The sequence below is a fragment of the Candida metapsilosis genome, assembly GCF_017655625.1.
Source record: "Candida metapsilosis strain BP57 chromosome Unknown scaffold6, whole genome shotgun sequence".
NCBI classification, from domain to species: domain Eukaryota; kingdom Fungi; phylum Ascomycota; class Pichiomycetes; order Serinales; family Debaryomycetaceae; genus Lodderomyces; species Lodderomyces metapsilosis.
The window spans coordinates 731,965-747,297 of NW_027138164.1; the positions used below are offsets into that span (position 1 = coordinate 731,965).

At 37.9% G+C, this 15,333-nt stretch overlaps 8 protein-coding genes across 8 annotated transcripts; 3 read left to right on the forward strand and 5 right to left on the reverse strand. All coding sequences in view use genetic code 12, as the record gives it.

Moving 5' to 3' along the window:
• Nucleotides 1-47: 47 nt before the first annotated feature.
• Nucleotides 48-3,575, forward strand: VPS8 (CORVET complex membrane-binding subunit; the record flags this gene model as incomplete). Its single annotated transcript, XM_067693592.1, has 1 exon — nucleotides 48-3,575. One exon carries the CDS (start codon nucleotides 48-50, stop codon nucleotides 3,573-3,575), a length of 3,528 nt encoding a protein of 1,175 aa, XP_067547298.1.
• A 124-nt stretch (nucleotides 3,576-3,699) lies between these two features.
• On the forward strand, nucleotides 3,700-4,473 carry BUD21 (Bud21p; the record flags this gene model as incomplete). Its single annotated transcript, XM_067693593.1, has 1 exon — nucleotides 3,700-4,473. The coding sequence occupies one exon, from the start codon at nucleotides 3,700-3,702 to the stop codon at nucleotides 4,471-4,473; it is 774 nt and encodes a 257-aa protein (XP_067547299.1).
• A 156-nt stretch (nucleotides 4,474-4,629) lies between these two features.
• I9W82_004514 (uncharacterized protein) lies at nucleotides 4,630-5,553 on the reverse strand (the record flags this gene model as incomplete). The annotated part of the gene is made up of 1 exon (XM_067693594.1): nucleotides 4,630-5,553. One exon carries the CDS (start codon nucleotides 5,551-5,553, stop codon nucleotides 4,630-4,632), a length of 924 nt encoding a protein of 307 aa, XP_067547300.1.
• Nucleotides 5,554-7,785: 2,232 nt separating this feature from the next.
• Nucleotides 7,786-8,382, reverse strand: TPT1 (tRNA 2'-phosphotransferase; the record flags this gene model as incomplete). Its single annotated transcript, XM_067693595.1, has 1 exon — nucleotides 7,786-8,382. The coding sequence occupies one exon, from the start codon at nucleotides 8,380-8,382 to the stop codon at nucleotides 7,786-7,788; it is 597 nt and encodes a 198-aa protein (XP_067547301.1).
• Nucleotides 8,383-8,555: 173 nt separating this feature from the next.
• Nucleotides 8,556-8,915, reverse strand: I9W82_004516 (uncharacterized protein; the record flags this gene model as incomplete). Its single annotated transcript, XM_067693596.1, has 1 exon — nucleotides 8,556-8,915. One exon carries the CDS (start codon nucleotides 8,913-8,915, stop codon nucleotides 8,556-8,558), a length of 360 nt encoding a protein of 119 aa, XP_067547302.1.
• A 172-nt stretch (nucleotides 8,916-9,087) lies between these two features.
• Nucleotides 9,088-11,184, reverse strand: UTP8 (Utp8p; the record flags this gene model as incomplete). The annotated part of the gene is made up of 1 exon (XM_067693597.1): nucleotides 9,088-11,184. The coding sequence occupies one exon, from the start codon at nucleotides 11,182-11,184 to the stop codon at nucleotides 9,088-9,090; it is 2,097 nt and encodes a 698-aa protein (XP_067547303.1).
• A 267-nt stretch (nucleotides 11,185-11,451) lies between these two features.
• RHR2 (glycerol-1-phosphatase) lies at nucleotides 11,452-12,216 on the reverse strand (the record flags this gene model as incomplete). The annotated part of the gene is made up of 1 exon (XM_067693598.1): nucleotides 11,452-12,216. One exon carries the CDS (start codon nucleotides 12,214-12,216, stop codon nucleotides 11,452-11,454), a length of 765 nt encoding a protein of 254 aa, XP_067547304.1.
• A 2,667-nt stretch (nucleotides 12,217-14,883) lies between these two features.
• Nucleotides 14,884-15,333, forward strand: I9W82_004519 (SUMO-targeted ubiquitin ligase complex subunit; the record flags this gene model as incomplete). Its single annotated transcript, XM_067693599.1, has 1 exon — nucleotides 14,884-15,333. One exon carries the CDS (start codon nucleotides 14,884-14,886, stop codon nucleotides 15,331-15,333), a length of 450 nt encoding a protein of 149 aa, XP_067547305.1.

Consider the following 15,333-nt stretch of genomic DNA (forward strand, 5'->3'; position numbering starts at 1 on the left):
TTTTTTACGTGAAAGATCAATCAGGGACCAAATCACCTTCCAGAAAAATGGCGTCAGATCAACAGCTTACAATATATGATCTTGCAACGAGGTCATTGAGATCACCCTCGCTAAGTGTATCCTCACATAATTCATCCTCGTTCAGCAACAGTTACAAGAGAAGGTTTGATGATCGATCAACAACAAAAACCAGTTTGGCTCTACGATCATATCAGGGTAAAACAAACCTACGACAACAACAACTGCAGCAGCAGCAGCAGCAGCATCAACCGAGGGAGTCATCACAAGTGAGCAGTTTGTTTAGGTGGTCTGAGCTATCTAAAATTTCCAACGTCACAACCTCCACCAGTTTTGAATCAACATATGGACAACTAACGCAACTAAAGTCCAATGCGATATACATTGCCCTAGGGACCACCAGTGGGAAAATCATAATCTTCAACTACAACCAAGATATTCAATTTAGCCTCGAATGCCCAGAACAAGGGACCATCTCCAGTATGGCTTTTAGTTCTGACTCGTCGTTTTTTGCAGCTGGTTTTGAAGATGGCGCAATTAGATTATGGGAGTTGAAACTGGAATTGGCCAAGCCATACTTTACAATCTACCCCAACTCAAACGATGGCCATGCGATGAATAAAAGTATAACATTTTTGGCATTTGTCGAGCAGGAGACACATCATCTTATAAGCTTGGACGAATCTGGAGTGGTTATCAAGCACAATGGTGTACGAAAATTGCGTAATGTATACTTTTTCAACGAAAGGCTCTTGTCCACAGATGGCAAGATTCAGAGTGCTGGTGTGTTGCCAATTGGCTCCTCGCATCAAGTGACTGATGGAATGGGTGTCTTTGCATTGATGACGCGCGATGTACTCTCTATTTACTCAACCACATCGTTAAATGATCCAGCATTGTCACTAGTCAAGACGCAGTACAAAATTGGCGTCAAGAATTCCGAAAATGTTACTGCATTGTCATGGTTCCCATGCATTAAAACTTTGCAAGGAGTGGCTAATGCAAAATTAGCTTATGGTTGGAACAGTGTATTGGGGGTATTAGAACTAAACAATAAAGTATTTCCTGCAAATTTCCTAAAAATTGTCAATGACGCCAAGGATAAAGATAAAGTTGTTCCGAAATTACCATTTACAAAGACCGCTAAACGAACTCTTGAAGGAAATGTTACGGAAATCAAGTGGATACAATCTGATATCTTGTGCGTTTTCACAAGTGACAAGATGTCGACATTTTACTACGACGGAGCCACATTAGAACTCATTGGAGAGGATACGTTGAGAAGTTATCAACAGTTGAGTTCTGCTAAACGTTGTCTCATGCTACTCGATAAACAAAAGCTTTACCTTGGACGACAATTAAGTTGGGCAGATATCCTATTGGAGAAAATTTCAGCTTCACAATACATTGAAGCGTTGGAAATAGCTGATGAGTACTACAATGCTAATGCTGTAGGAAAATTAGTGGCCGTGGGCTTACCAGTGGACAAAACCAAACGATCTACACTAGTACGTCCTTATCTAATTGAAATCATGAAAGAGTCCTTACTGAATTTAGAGGGTGCCGACCATGCAAAGTATTTGGCAAGATATTTGACAATTATTTCATATGTTGGGTATAGTGACATATTGGAAGATTTATTAACAATCGTTGATAATGATCAAGTTTATTTCGAGACATTGGAACCATTTATATTCTCAGAGTCAATATTGGTGTTACCACCGGCAGTATTGAAACGCTTGGTTGAATATTACGCATCCAATGGCGATCTTTTGACTGAGATTTTATGCACTTTAGATATACAAAGTTTGGATATTGATTTGACGATTCTGTTGTGCAAGAAATATGATTTACGAGAATGTTTGATTTATATTTGGAATTTTCTTTTAGGTGATTATGAAACACCATTGTTGGATTTTATAAATGATTTTAGGGAGGAGACAATAAGCCCGGATAATGCATTTATGGCATACACTTATATTTCCTTTATCCTTACTGGAAGACAATTCCCGACTGAGAAGTTTTTAACCACTGAAGAACCTATACAAACAATATGCGATATTTTGTTTTCAAGTGGGTCAATTACTCGCAATGGTGAGCTTGTTCACGCTCTTGATGATGGTACAATATTTCCTTATTTGTACACTTTTCTTAAATCAGATTCATTTCAGATGCTTTCAGCCATGAATGAGTTTTTTGAATCGTCATTCTTGAATGATAATACGAAATACACAAGACAGTATTTAATTGAGGCATTGTTGGATCTATACGAAGCAAATGAATTTTCCGAGTTTGATAAATGTCAATTGGCAATATTCATCGCTAGGAACTATCCCAAGTATCCTCAATTTATCCGACTTGCAGAGTCTACATTGAATATGGTTATTGATAGATTATGCTCCAATAAGGATCCTGAAATTGCCCAAGATTGTGAATTGGCTTTACAAAGTCTCACTTCGGTATATTTGCCAGAGGATGAGCATTTTACTGAGAAATTGGAGTTGGGAGGGTTTAATAATGTCTTGGTCACATTGTATATTTCTGAGCAAAAGTACGCCAGTGCATTGGAACTGTTGTTACTGAAGGATCCAAGTGAAGAAGGGTTAATCTTGGAGGTACAAGCGATCGTGACTGATGCATTTACAAAGACCAAAGATAACAATGAGAGGATCAACCTTGGTAGAGTCTTGAAAACAAACTTTGCCAAGCTTGTGAGCTTGGATGTTGATATTGTGTTTTCGTTGATCCAAAAGTTTGCTCCACATCTTCACAAGGAGATCCTTGCTATTAGTGACGACGTGTTGAAGTATCGGTACTTGACAAAGTTGTTCACAGAGGGACATGGCTCAAAGGAGCTTCTTTACGAGTATATTCGATTGTCTATTGAATTTGCAAAGGGGCTAGTAACTGCTACTGTTGAGAAGTTTAAGGATATGATTGATGGGGATGAAAGCATAGTCACTCTTTTGAAAGAGAATAATATCACCGATGGACAAGCGATTGTTATTGCTCAACAGCACAAGTTTGAAGATGCGGTGCTGGTCATCGTGGACCGCTTGAAGCTTGTACAGGATCTTGAATTGAAGGAAGAGTGCGAATCGTATGTGAATCTTGCATGTACAATTTGTGAAGATCCAGCAACATTTCAGTCTACAAACTCAGATGGAATGACATTGAATGAGCAGCTATGGCTAAAGTTGATCACATCATTAGTTGATCTTGCAAATTCATCAGCTGCCACACCTCCAGTCCATGAATTTTTCAATAGTTGTATTCATGATTGTTTTCGTAAAATCAGTGATTACAAATTATCCAACTCCCAAGATGAACAATCACTTTCCACCATCTTTACCAAGTTCTTGCAAAGCTATTCTCAGGATGATCATAATGCTAATGTTGCCAAGTTGTCCAATATTAGAGGAATTTTGCAGGATGTATTTGTATCTTATTCGTACGAAGGGGAAATTCTGGAAATCTTGTTGCGCATGTTGAATGATGCTGTTTATAAGAATATGCTCGTCGTGAAACAGATTAAGCTTAGAGGAGTAGCAAATTAAAAGAAAGAATTAGAATCAATTTCGGTTTCATAAAAGAATTGTACGGTAGCGCATCCCTCTGTTGTTTATATTTTTCATCTTTGTAACTTTTTACAATTGTCATCGCAAAGAGTTCTCTTTAGCCATGGTTGTGACTAGAAGTAAACTACACAAGACAGATCACTCACATGATCTTGGTGTTTTGAATAACCCAGATGACGTGTCATCGGAGAATATTCTTAGCTATGACGATACATATTCAAAACCTCATAATGCAGCACCCAAGAATAAAAAAATCAAATTTGATGATGATGATGATGATGATGAGAGTATACCTAATGAGGTGGAGGAGATTCAAGATCAGAATGATATTGGTGAGATAGAGGAGGATTCAGAGGATGATCTGGAAGATGAAGATTCCGATGAAGCGCCAGAAGAAGAATCAACCAGCGCCGCTAAAGAGCAACTCATTGCAAAACAAAAACAAGAACAACAACGACAAGCAGAATTAGCTAAGGAAGCTAAAGAACGAAGGAAGTTGCAAAATGAACGGTTTAAACAACAGCAATTGGAAAAGAAGCAGAGAGAAATGGCAAAGCAACAATCGACAGTACAGGAATTACCTGAATTTTTACCAGATGATATTGCATCGATACTTGAAAAACCACAACTTGAACTGGAAATAAAAGCAAAACATATTAGACTCGATGATCCTAGTTTCCATTTACTGAAGAAGCAACAAATAGAGCAAAAATTACGTGAGTTGAAAAGGAGTAAAGTAAAAGGAGTTAAAAAGGGTCCTGTTTATGTCAAAACACAAACTTTTGGAGCACCAGTTAAAGTTGTTCCTCGAAGTGAAGGCAAGATATTGAAAAACAAACAAAAGTGGTTGCTGAGGAAGTCCATAAATAGAAAGTAATTAGAGAGAGGGAGTATAATGCTGTGAACGTTGATATTAGAATCAATATATATAAATAAATAATATAAAATGAGTAGAAACTATGTACTTTGGAAATTCAAAGCGTGTGGGATTGAAAAGTTGAGTCAGATTTGTTAGGTGGACTAATCATCCCCTTTATATATCCTTCAATCTCAATTTAAGACAATAAGGACACATCATGTGATTACATCTGTGGCAGGTAAACCGATTTGGAATACTCAATATAGCTCGATCTTGATACTCAATCAAGCTATTGGAGCTAGAGTTTAAATCCAAATGGAGTGGTGATACTAGTGGTGTATGAGGGTTTAATCGGGGGCTATCGGGTGTATCAATCGCACTAGTTTGCTCTTGTGGTTTCTCTTGTGAATGCTCTTGCTGCTGTTGTCGATTATCATTATACGCATCGTTGGGGTCCCCACCTTTGCACTCAAAATAATTGTCACCTTTCACCAAAGTGGGTGAGTTCGACAATACATGCTTGTGATCTCGGTAAACAACTTGACTATAATACTTGAGGCTGTCGAAAATGTAATTTCGCGTCGATTGAGTGGGCGGGTTTTCAGTACGATAGATATTTGCCGCTTCTTGATGTTCAGTCAGTTCATTCTGTTTAAGGTAGTCATGCTTGTATAATACAGATCCATAAGATTGTCCACATGAGCAACAATACCATTGGCAGATTTTGTTGTCAGAATTTAAAATGGGCGATGCCCGTAGTGGTGACGATTGCGTCGTTGTTGTGGCTGAGGATGGGTGCAAATGACTTGATGAATTTGGAGTGATTGTGGTTGAAGACTCTGGCCGCTGTTTTTCATGACAGTAGTTGGAAAACCCGGATGTTTGTAATCGAGGCAATGCAGAATTCGGTGAAGAAGATGTCGGCTTTGGCGAGGGCAGCGTCGACGAGGAAGTCGTTGGGTACATTATAGGGTGGTACGTAACAGCAGCAGTAGCAGTATCAGTAGTGGTATGGTGTTGCAAACTATGCGGAGCTGACTCATGAAAGGAATTGTTTATAGGTTGCTGCTGTACTTGACTTCGATGATCCACGTACATGAACTGTTGAAAAAGCGGATAGTATGGGTTATCAGAAATAGGAAGATTCCTAAAAGGAAAGTGATTTACGATTTTAAGAAAAAAAAAAGAGGGAAGAATACAAACCCTTAAATATCTTGAGGTTAAATACAAACTATTTTTATGTATGATTTCGTAAAAGAAAACCATTGTATATACAGTGACTAACGAACAAAACTTTATGGTTACAAATGGGAAAGAAGGATTGCAAAAGAGAGACAAAGAGACAAAGCGACAAAGGAAAAGCAAAAAAAAAAAAAAAAAAGTCTGGCGTGTAATTTGGGGCTTTATTATTATTTTAGAATTGCCGCCTGTTTTCAAATGATTCTAGATCTGAATACCAAAGTACAGTTGCTGCATATACATCTGCAACATACAGCAAATCAAATTGATAGCAAACAATGAAATGAGTACGTAGATAACACATACCGTTCTCTGCTTGACTTAAAACTTCACTATTCTTTCCTTAGATCCTACACCAACATAATGCTGTGCTCCCTCGCCTCTCCCCCTCCCCTCACATTAAGGTTGCAGGGTTTATAATTCCTTTTTTACTTTTTCTTTTCTTTTTTTTTTTTTTTTCTTTTTTTTTTCTTGTTTGATTTTCCCCGGAAACAAAGGGGGTTTGTTACATTTTTCACAATTTTTGGTTGATGGTCACGCCAAGAACACAGGGACTGAACCACTTGTGGAGCTAGTGGTACTACTCCACAAATATCATTGAACAAACTGCGCCAATTTAATAAAATGAGTTTTTGATCAAAGCTTTGCCTCTTGAGATGCTTTTTAAGTCACTACAAGTACAAAAACGCATCCTTTTTTAGTTTCTTTAAGAAAATTGAGGCGGAGGCAAAACGGATTTTGAGGAATTTTCAAAAGATTCATTATTTTTAGATTTCTTGCGTTTGATTGTGAAGAAACGCAAAATGGGTTAAAATTTTTAGAAAAAAATAATCACCGTATTACGCGATTCCTTTTTCGGCGTTAAATATATATATATATATATATATATAAAGATGAAATCGGCTTGAAGTGGGGAATCAGAGCGTAGGATACAAGAGACTGTTGTGGGTTCTAGATTGCTGCGTAAGTTAAAACTGCTGCATATGGTGTGGATTGATTTAGACTTTCTCCAAATCATTTTCGAATCTATTCTTCTTATGCGGATCTAGATCTTTGCGGACAGAGAAGCTAGAAGTTTCTACCAAAATATACCACAAAAACAGGGCAAGAAACGGTTTGTTTATTATTTTTTTTTTTTTGAGTCTAACTACTCTGGAGTCACTTCTCGGAGTACAGTAAGAGATATGAGTGCGGAGTATCCGGATACCACCGGAATGTTCTGGTGGCAAGAAGGTGTAAATGTGTGGTTTTAGACGAATCGATATAGACTTGCTTCATTGTGAGTCTGGACTTGCAATTTTTGTGTGCAGCTCGGTTAGCAACAGCGTCCTAAAAAGTTTTTAAGACTTCATCAGGTTATGCAGTTATGAACCCCACTGGTTGCCACAAAAAGGCAAGATACAGAAGTGGCGGCGAGTCCGGCTCTCCCTAGAAAAGTATCGTCTAGTTTCGTAGTTTCGCTGCTATAGACTTACATTCTGAGTTATAACACTGAATCAGGCCATTTCCTCTTCATTAGGAAACCTTGACGATAACAGAGACAATGGGGAAAATAATTTTACCGCTGCTATCTGAGACAAATGTAACAGAAAGGAATCCATCGTATGTCTCAGAGATACCACACGCCTTTTAGCGCTTAGAAAGAAATTACCTTAGCAGATACCTCTTTTGTAACTTGTGTCATTCACGTCGTCTAAATTGAGCTAAATAGAACCGTTGGGGTTACAAGGTGATTATTCTTTTATTTTAGATGTATTTACCCCTGAATCAAAAGAGTAAAAGAATCGATTATAATAACCTTTGTGCAGGTTCAGTAAATTAAAGTTTTACATTCTCAGTTGACACCTCATTGTTGATAACTCTATTGAATTTAGTGGTTCCTTTCGTATAAGTCGTGTGAATTGACGTTCAGAAAGCAAGAGCAACTGAAACACGCCCTGAAGGTGCCTTAGAAAGGGGTCCCAAAAAAGGTAAATTGAAGATACACATAGCACCTTTGCCTCTCTTTCGACAAGCATTTGAAGTTCTTGACAACCATCTACCGCAGCCCGCTTCAATGTCATTGATTATACACCCACGACACTGATTTCTTCATATGTCCACCACTTTCTCAACCAAATCCCATCCAATTATCCCATTTGCATCACCAGGACAAAGTATCACATTATTGTCACTTCTGAAAAACTGTAATCCTTTATTAATACATTTATCAACATCAATATAAATCAAACAATTTGCAGTTTTCCGAACTCCTGATATGGTCAGATACTCATCGCAAGTGAAATGGATATGATTTCTATTCATCCGACTCAATCCAGACGCTTTAATCAAGGGCAACTTTTTCTTATACGTGCCATGATAAATGCGCAATTTAATCAATTCGTCTCGATTCATCAATTGTAATTCACCAGCAATTTCCTTAATTGAATGGCCCTGAGTAGCGCAGATGAGATCAGATTCCGTATCAATTTTGAATCTTTGTTTGTCATTGTTGGCTACTATACGTTCAAGATCTTGTCGGGTGGCCTTGTATGATTTCAATCGTTGATGGGAGAGAATTTCGGTAATTGGGATATATCCTTGATCGTTGAAGGTTAAGTGTTCCTTGACTGCTCCGTGTCTAAGGAGGTATGAGAGTGCTTTTGAGATGAGAACATCTCTTCTAGCTTCATCAGGTTGTGGTGGCATGGAAAAAGGAAAAAGGCGTGGAAATAAAGGATTCCAAAAGATGATTCATTGGATGAATACAATTTTTTTCTTACTGATGACTCAAACAGTAATCCAATCGATTTGATCTATATACAATAAACATACACATACACTTCATACACAGCATCTCTATATAGTCACCACTATTGAGTTCATTCTCCACACTTCTTTGCTCTTATACTACTTCCTTTAGCCCCACTCAAAGAGCCCATTTCCTTTTTCGACTGTTTTATCGTCTCATTGTCACCCAACTCCGTCTTTTCATGAAACTTTAAGAAATAACGACCATTTTCATTTAATTCTCCTTGCACGATATTCTGTACTAAGAACTTAGATACTTCATTGAGCTTAGTTATAGCGTCATCTAGTTCAGTTTTGTTTGTGAGATGCTGATTAGCGTAGATTTGTTGTTTGATTTGCTGTTTTGCTGCGTTGAGGATAGGCGCGTCGTTCTTGAATACAAAGTTGACTGCTTTTAGAGCTTGTTTGTATGCTGCTTTGGTGGTGGACATGAGGAAGGCAGGTGTTTCTTATGGATGAGGCAAAGAGTCTCTTTGTAGAGGGAAGCGATTTTTTTCTCTTCTCATTCGCTAGACGCTACCACGTCTATAGGGATGTAGGCAAGGATGATGTAGAGATCATTATACACAGAAGTTGCTTATTTTCATCACATGTGCTCTATTACTATATCTCTAGTCTCTCTACAGAATACAATGGAATCTCCTCTGTCAAATCAGACTCCACTTTCTTATTCAATTGCGTTTGATCAGTCATTGTCAACAACCCATTAGCAGTCATTTCATCTTTAGTAGTTCTTTTCGATTGATTCTTCTTCTTCAACTGCACTTGATCAACCAATGTCAAATTATAAGCATTCATTTCAAGATTTGCCAATTTCGCATCAATAATTTGATTCAAACGAGCGACATTTTCTTGACTCCAGTTGAATAATCCATTAATGTCAACGAGTATTTCAACTAGAACCCATCCTTGTGTATTTGACGTAGATAGGATCTTGTTGATTAATGCAATGATATCGGTTGAGTATTGAGAAATGATTGTTTTCAAGCTGGGAGTGATTTCAGTAACTGCAAAGTCAGAAACTATGCGATTAATCAACTCTGTGAAAATATCCATATCTTCAGTAGTGACAAATTGGACGAGTAAATCATCCAAGGGGATATTGGAACATGTCTTAATTGCTTGTTTGAGTAGGGTCACGTTACCAGTATTGTTTAAAAGTTGAACAAGATTGATGGAGTAAGCTTTTGGGTAAATTGGGTTGGTGAGCAAGTACATTAATGTATACTCAGGAACAAAATCAGCGTCTTTAAATTGTAATGATGGGTCGGTAGTGAAGATGAGATTGAAAATGGAATTTATAAAATTGATATCAACGATACGATCATTTTCCACGTCAAATTCCTTAAATTGATAAGTCTTTGTTTTAGGTTTTGATTTTTTAATCTCTTGCCAACTCTTGTGATTTTTCAAATATGGAATAAGGATCGATTCCCATTTATTTACATCTTTGACATCACAAGCTTGTTTTAAACTTTGATAAACTTGATCAAGTTCATCAGAAGCTGTGGTGATTTCCCCATCTTCATTATTGTACAAGTCAACAACTTGGCTAAAATTAGATGTATTCCTTTCTATTGATTTTCCAAGACATTCATTCAACTTGTTCAACCCAACATTGACATCAATAACATTCAAATAGACATTGTTATCCTTGTTTTTCAAATTGACATAGTATGTTCTTGTTGTTTGGGTCGATTGTGACGAGCCTTTAACTTGAGCCACTTGAGTTATGTACACTTTATCAGGAACTGGATTAGATGAACTTGAGACTGATTTGAATTCGGCCAAAATTGCCTCGTATTTGAAGTTTAAAAGGTAAATCATGTTGGCATTTCCCAACAAGAGACGATCGGGTGCTGGTGAAGTTAATGAAACGAGCTCATCGGATTTGATGAGTGGTGCAACTGAAATTGTCTTTTGGATTTGGAAATTGGTGATTGGAATGGCATCAATTACACTGTCATGGTATTGGTATAGTATACCTGAATTGTAGGTGAAAGCAACAGCAGTTACTGGCTTGGTTTGATGCGATTGGATAGGGAAGATTTTCGATGGAGAAACTGAGATGAGGTTGTAGGTTAATGCTGATTTTGTTTGTGATATCGTCAATAATAACGTGTCTTCCAAATCAGTAATGAATGTGCTGTAAACAATGTTTCCTTCGCTTTGAAACTTGGTCACAACTGATAATTCAGTATCATATTTCACAATATTCACTGATCCAGTCTGATATACAACAGCAATTTCCGATTCAGACAAGAATTTAACACCAACGATTCTGTCACTTCCAACACTTAGTTCCTTCTCATTCACGGTACTTATCAGAAAATTCCCATCTTCAGTGGCACCGTTGGCAACCTCAACCACCAAGACGCGAGATTTTCTCCTCTCTTCAAGTCCAACTACATATAATTTCCTCTCAGCACTTGATTGCCACACATCAATACATCCAATAGAAACAGTCGGTTTGATAGAATATGACCAGATCAATTTCGGACTGGGTTTGGTTATATATGAAGCAAGCATCGAGTTCAGAACACCAAAATCAATGACTGATGAGGAGGAGGAGGATGAAGTAGATGCTGATGCATCAGCCAGCAGAAGTTGTGGAATGACTACTTTCCGCGGAAGCGGTACTTCATTAACTCTAGGGAGTGATAGGATCGGATACTGATCTGTAAGTTGTGGTGACAGCATGGTAAAGGTGTTATTAAAAGAAGGGTTTATAGGGAGGAATATAAAGAAAAAAATTTGAATCTCATCTCAATAGAAAGGGTAGCGTCGCAAATTGGTAATATACGACATTATATTTTTTGCGACAGTAACTACTCATCTAGCGGCTACGCCTAAGAGTCAATTGAATTGAATCTACTAAATCGGTTTTCCTTTATAATATGTTTATTCTAATATACAAGTTAAGCTCTATTAATCCCTCTAATGTACAAAAATGTGTTGGCTCCAGTTTTAAGCAGTGGTTTCTATATATTCTGGATCAGCGTGGAAGTATTCGTCAACAACAACCTTAAACTCTTGAGTCTCCTTATTGTAAGATTCAATACGGAAACTAGTCAAGTCCTTAACAACAATGTTGGCACCTGAACTCCTAACCTTTTCTGGGTCATAAGTTGAGCAAATACCAACAACCATAGCACCGGCATCCTTACCTGCAGAAATACCAGCTGGAGCATCTTCGAAAACAACAACCTTGGAGTGGTTAGCTCCGAAACCCAAGCTTTCTCTGGCATTCAAGTAACCTTGAGGATGTGGTTTACCCTTGGTCACTTTTTCAGCAGTGATAAAAGTATCTGGTTTTTCAATTGTCAACAATCTCAACCATTTGGTAGCTAATGGCAAAGTACCAGAAGTAACAATAGCCCACCTCTGTTTACCATCATGAGTTTCTTCTTTGGAGAATTTATCAAATGATTTAACCAATTCAACGGCACCTGGGATAGCTTTAGCATGGTGGCCAAATGAGTCGGGTATACTTCCTTCCCATTCTGTAACTTGTTCAACTTCAGCATCTTCTGGTGACCATTTCTTGATAACGTCAAATGTACGACATCCATGAGAAGTTCTAATAACTTCTTCTGGATCAAAGTGTGGTCTAGTCTTTCCAAATTCTCTCCAGAATTCAGAAATAGCACCGGTGGAGTTGACCAAAGTTCCGTCACAGTCAAATAAAGCTGCGTGGACGTAAAAAGTAGCTGGTGGTTGTTCTCTAGTCATTGTGTGTGTGTATATATAATGTTTTAACAGATTTAAGTAGTTAATGAAAGTAATGAAACTGTTGTAATTGAATTGAATTGAATTGAGATTGAGATTGAGGTTGTGGAAATGAAGGAATTATGTGCGATATTTATATTCTTTTCAGACTCATCTTTTTAAACAATTGCAAAAGCCTAGTTAGTAAGAACCTGTGCTTTTTCCACTAAGAGAAGTTTTACTAGTAAGGGGGATGGGATATCTCTGTTGCAGTAATAGTAAATACTGCATATAGATGTCCTGCATAAAGAAAAAAGAAATTCAATTTTTGTTTCTTTTTATTTTTTTGGTTTTGTGTAATTCTATACAGAGAGAGAGAATCAATCATATCATAGAACACACTCTTCAGTTGGGAAAGAAACGTTTCTGTCGGAGGAGAGTTTTCAGTAGATGTCATCGCAGTATGCAATGAGATGAGATGAGATGAGATAAGGAGGTATTAGAATTTTATCCTTGTCTTTATCCGAAACAATATTCTTTTATAGTTTTACTGGAACATGGGCTATCATCTCCTGGATCTAAACCCACTCTGACGTAGCTACTTCTTCAATATATACACACACACAAAAAGGAGGTCTTTAAGAAAAGTTTTTTGTTTTCTATCAGCGTATTATACCTCAATTGTATTGAGGTATTAATTTATCTATTGTTGTACAAAGAGTTACAAAACACCCTTTCAATTGATTTTACCTATGACGACATAGGTAAGAATATGCAGAAAAGGTAGCAGAAATCGAAACACGAGGGCAGGCAAATTGAGCAAGAGATCTTACGGAGAATGAGGGGAAGGAAGATCGGATGACAGCAATTTTCAATGCGATGAGCAAATACGTTGGCCCAGAAAAAGAAATGGAAAAAATCGCTGATTTCTTTTCACGGTAATTCGGCGCGTAAATATTAGGTTTCACATTTTCCGGTTTTACGAAACTTAGTACATTATGCTTTTGGTCGTTTCTTTTTCTTCTTACAGTATAATCTAAAAACACACACAGATCTTTACGCTTGAGCTAACGGTTTGCTGACATCAGTAGAAATAATGGTACCTTTCAAGCATCTCCTTGATGTACTCCTCGTCAGAGCAAGCCACTACTACTCAATCGAGTTCTGGACGTGTAATCGTATTCGCCCCCTTTTTCATGTATGTTACACGTGTTGTTGACAAAAGCTTTGCATAACATAACCAACTCTGTGATTCTATTGTTTGGTGTTTCCTTGTTGTTGTATATTCTGCATGTGCTTTTAATGCTCTTCCTTTCGTTTTGCACCGTAGCATTGGTGAAATTGGCAGCTTTTTAAACGGAGCTAGTGACACCCCCCACTACCCACTTCTTTGCCTTTTGCAACACCCTTTGACTGGCTCAGTTTTGCCTTACATTTACCTTCAATGGTATAGGCTATCTTAAACAAAGTAGTGTGCTACTGCTCAATCTTACACAAAACTTCTTTCTTTATGGCCCTGGATTGTCCGCTGCCGATTTGAAACAAAAGAAACTTTCTTTTGTCTCAGACACACGACCTCTGTTTTGTTAGTCGTGTACAGTAACTAATACCGTAGTCTAGTACTTTAAAGAAGATATAACAATAGACCTGAATGTAATACTCCTTTGTGTGTATGTAAGTTGGTTGTGCTCGTCGTGTAAATCATATCAGGTGTGTAATTAACTTCTGCCTCTCCTTTAAATGAAAAGAAAGAAATATTTTTCTCAGAGATAAGATAAGACAAGACAACAGCTACTGTACACTCAGGTTTTTCCTCTTCTCTGCAGCAGCAAAGAAACACGTACCGTCTGTACACAGGGACACTTACTCAATTGACCGTGGAAGCACTACGTCATAGACGTCGTGTTGTCCTTTGTTGTTATTACCTTCCTAAAACGGATATTAATTTGGAATGTAGTACAAAATACGTCATTTTTTGTGTATCACGTGCAGATCAGCCCACCTATTCCCTTATGACGTAATTGTAACTGAAAGAGGGTAGTGTAAACGATGACAATAAATAGTGCAATACTGATCAAAAAGTTTTACGTCGTAAAAATTGATTGCAAAAAAAAAAAAACAGTCGCAAATGCAAAAATACGGAAATAGTGAGCCCTCTTTTACGAAAGATAGGAAGTAGTGGAATCTCTGGATTCCATGTCGGAGTTAGCGCTCGCCGGGAGCGCTTTGAAAGCTCCGGTATTTTGTGTTTGTGCTAAAGCAAATTCGTGTTTATACTGTTTTGGAGGCGGATTTAGAGCTTTTTGAAGGGATTGTGCATACCTATTAGTACATGCTGTCTAGAGTCTGAGTGGGATACTTGTGAGTTACATAGTAGAAGCAACTGACGCATAGGAGCTTTTCAATAATTTTCTACATTTTGCAACTAAAATTTACGCAAAATATAAATACTACACGCAAATGGTTTCATCGTGAAGAGCATCACTATTCTGTCTAGTGCAAAGGAGGGAAGGCCCTGTCATTTACCCCCCTCCCCCCTGGTTGTACGCTTGTAGTCTATTGTCTTTTTGAATGCCTGGGTTTCAAAAGTGCTCTTGCAAACACAACACAAAATTTCAGACATCAAAACGCGACATCAGAAAATCTCGATCTACATAGCGCGCCACACAACAAAGCTCAACAACACCAGGTATGTCCTCCAACGTCATAACCATAGATTCAGACTCAGACTCAGATGATGATGTTGAGATTCTAGAATTCAGAAGAATAACAAAGGATCTAATCGATCACCCACAGAGCCAAGAAACCAACACTACAAATGAAGGCAACGATGCATCGGCATCATCATCATCATCATCATCATCATCAACAAATCCTGACCACAAGACAGTCAAGAAACTTGCAGATATCCAGTGTCCTATTTGCTTTGACAATGTTGATGTGGCTACTGTGACTTCTTGTGGTCACGTATTCTGTTTGGAGTGCATTGAGATGAGTATCAGTAGCTCACACGCGCGTGGTCAAGGCCGTATGCCGCGTGGAAGAGGATTGTGTCCTTTATGCAGAAAAGTTGTATCTTTCAAAGACACGATTGTGCTAAAGTTGAAGAAATCGAATAGAAAGTTTGTTGAGGCAACATAA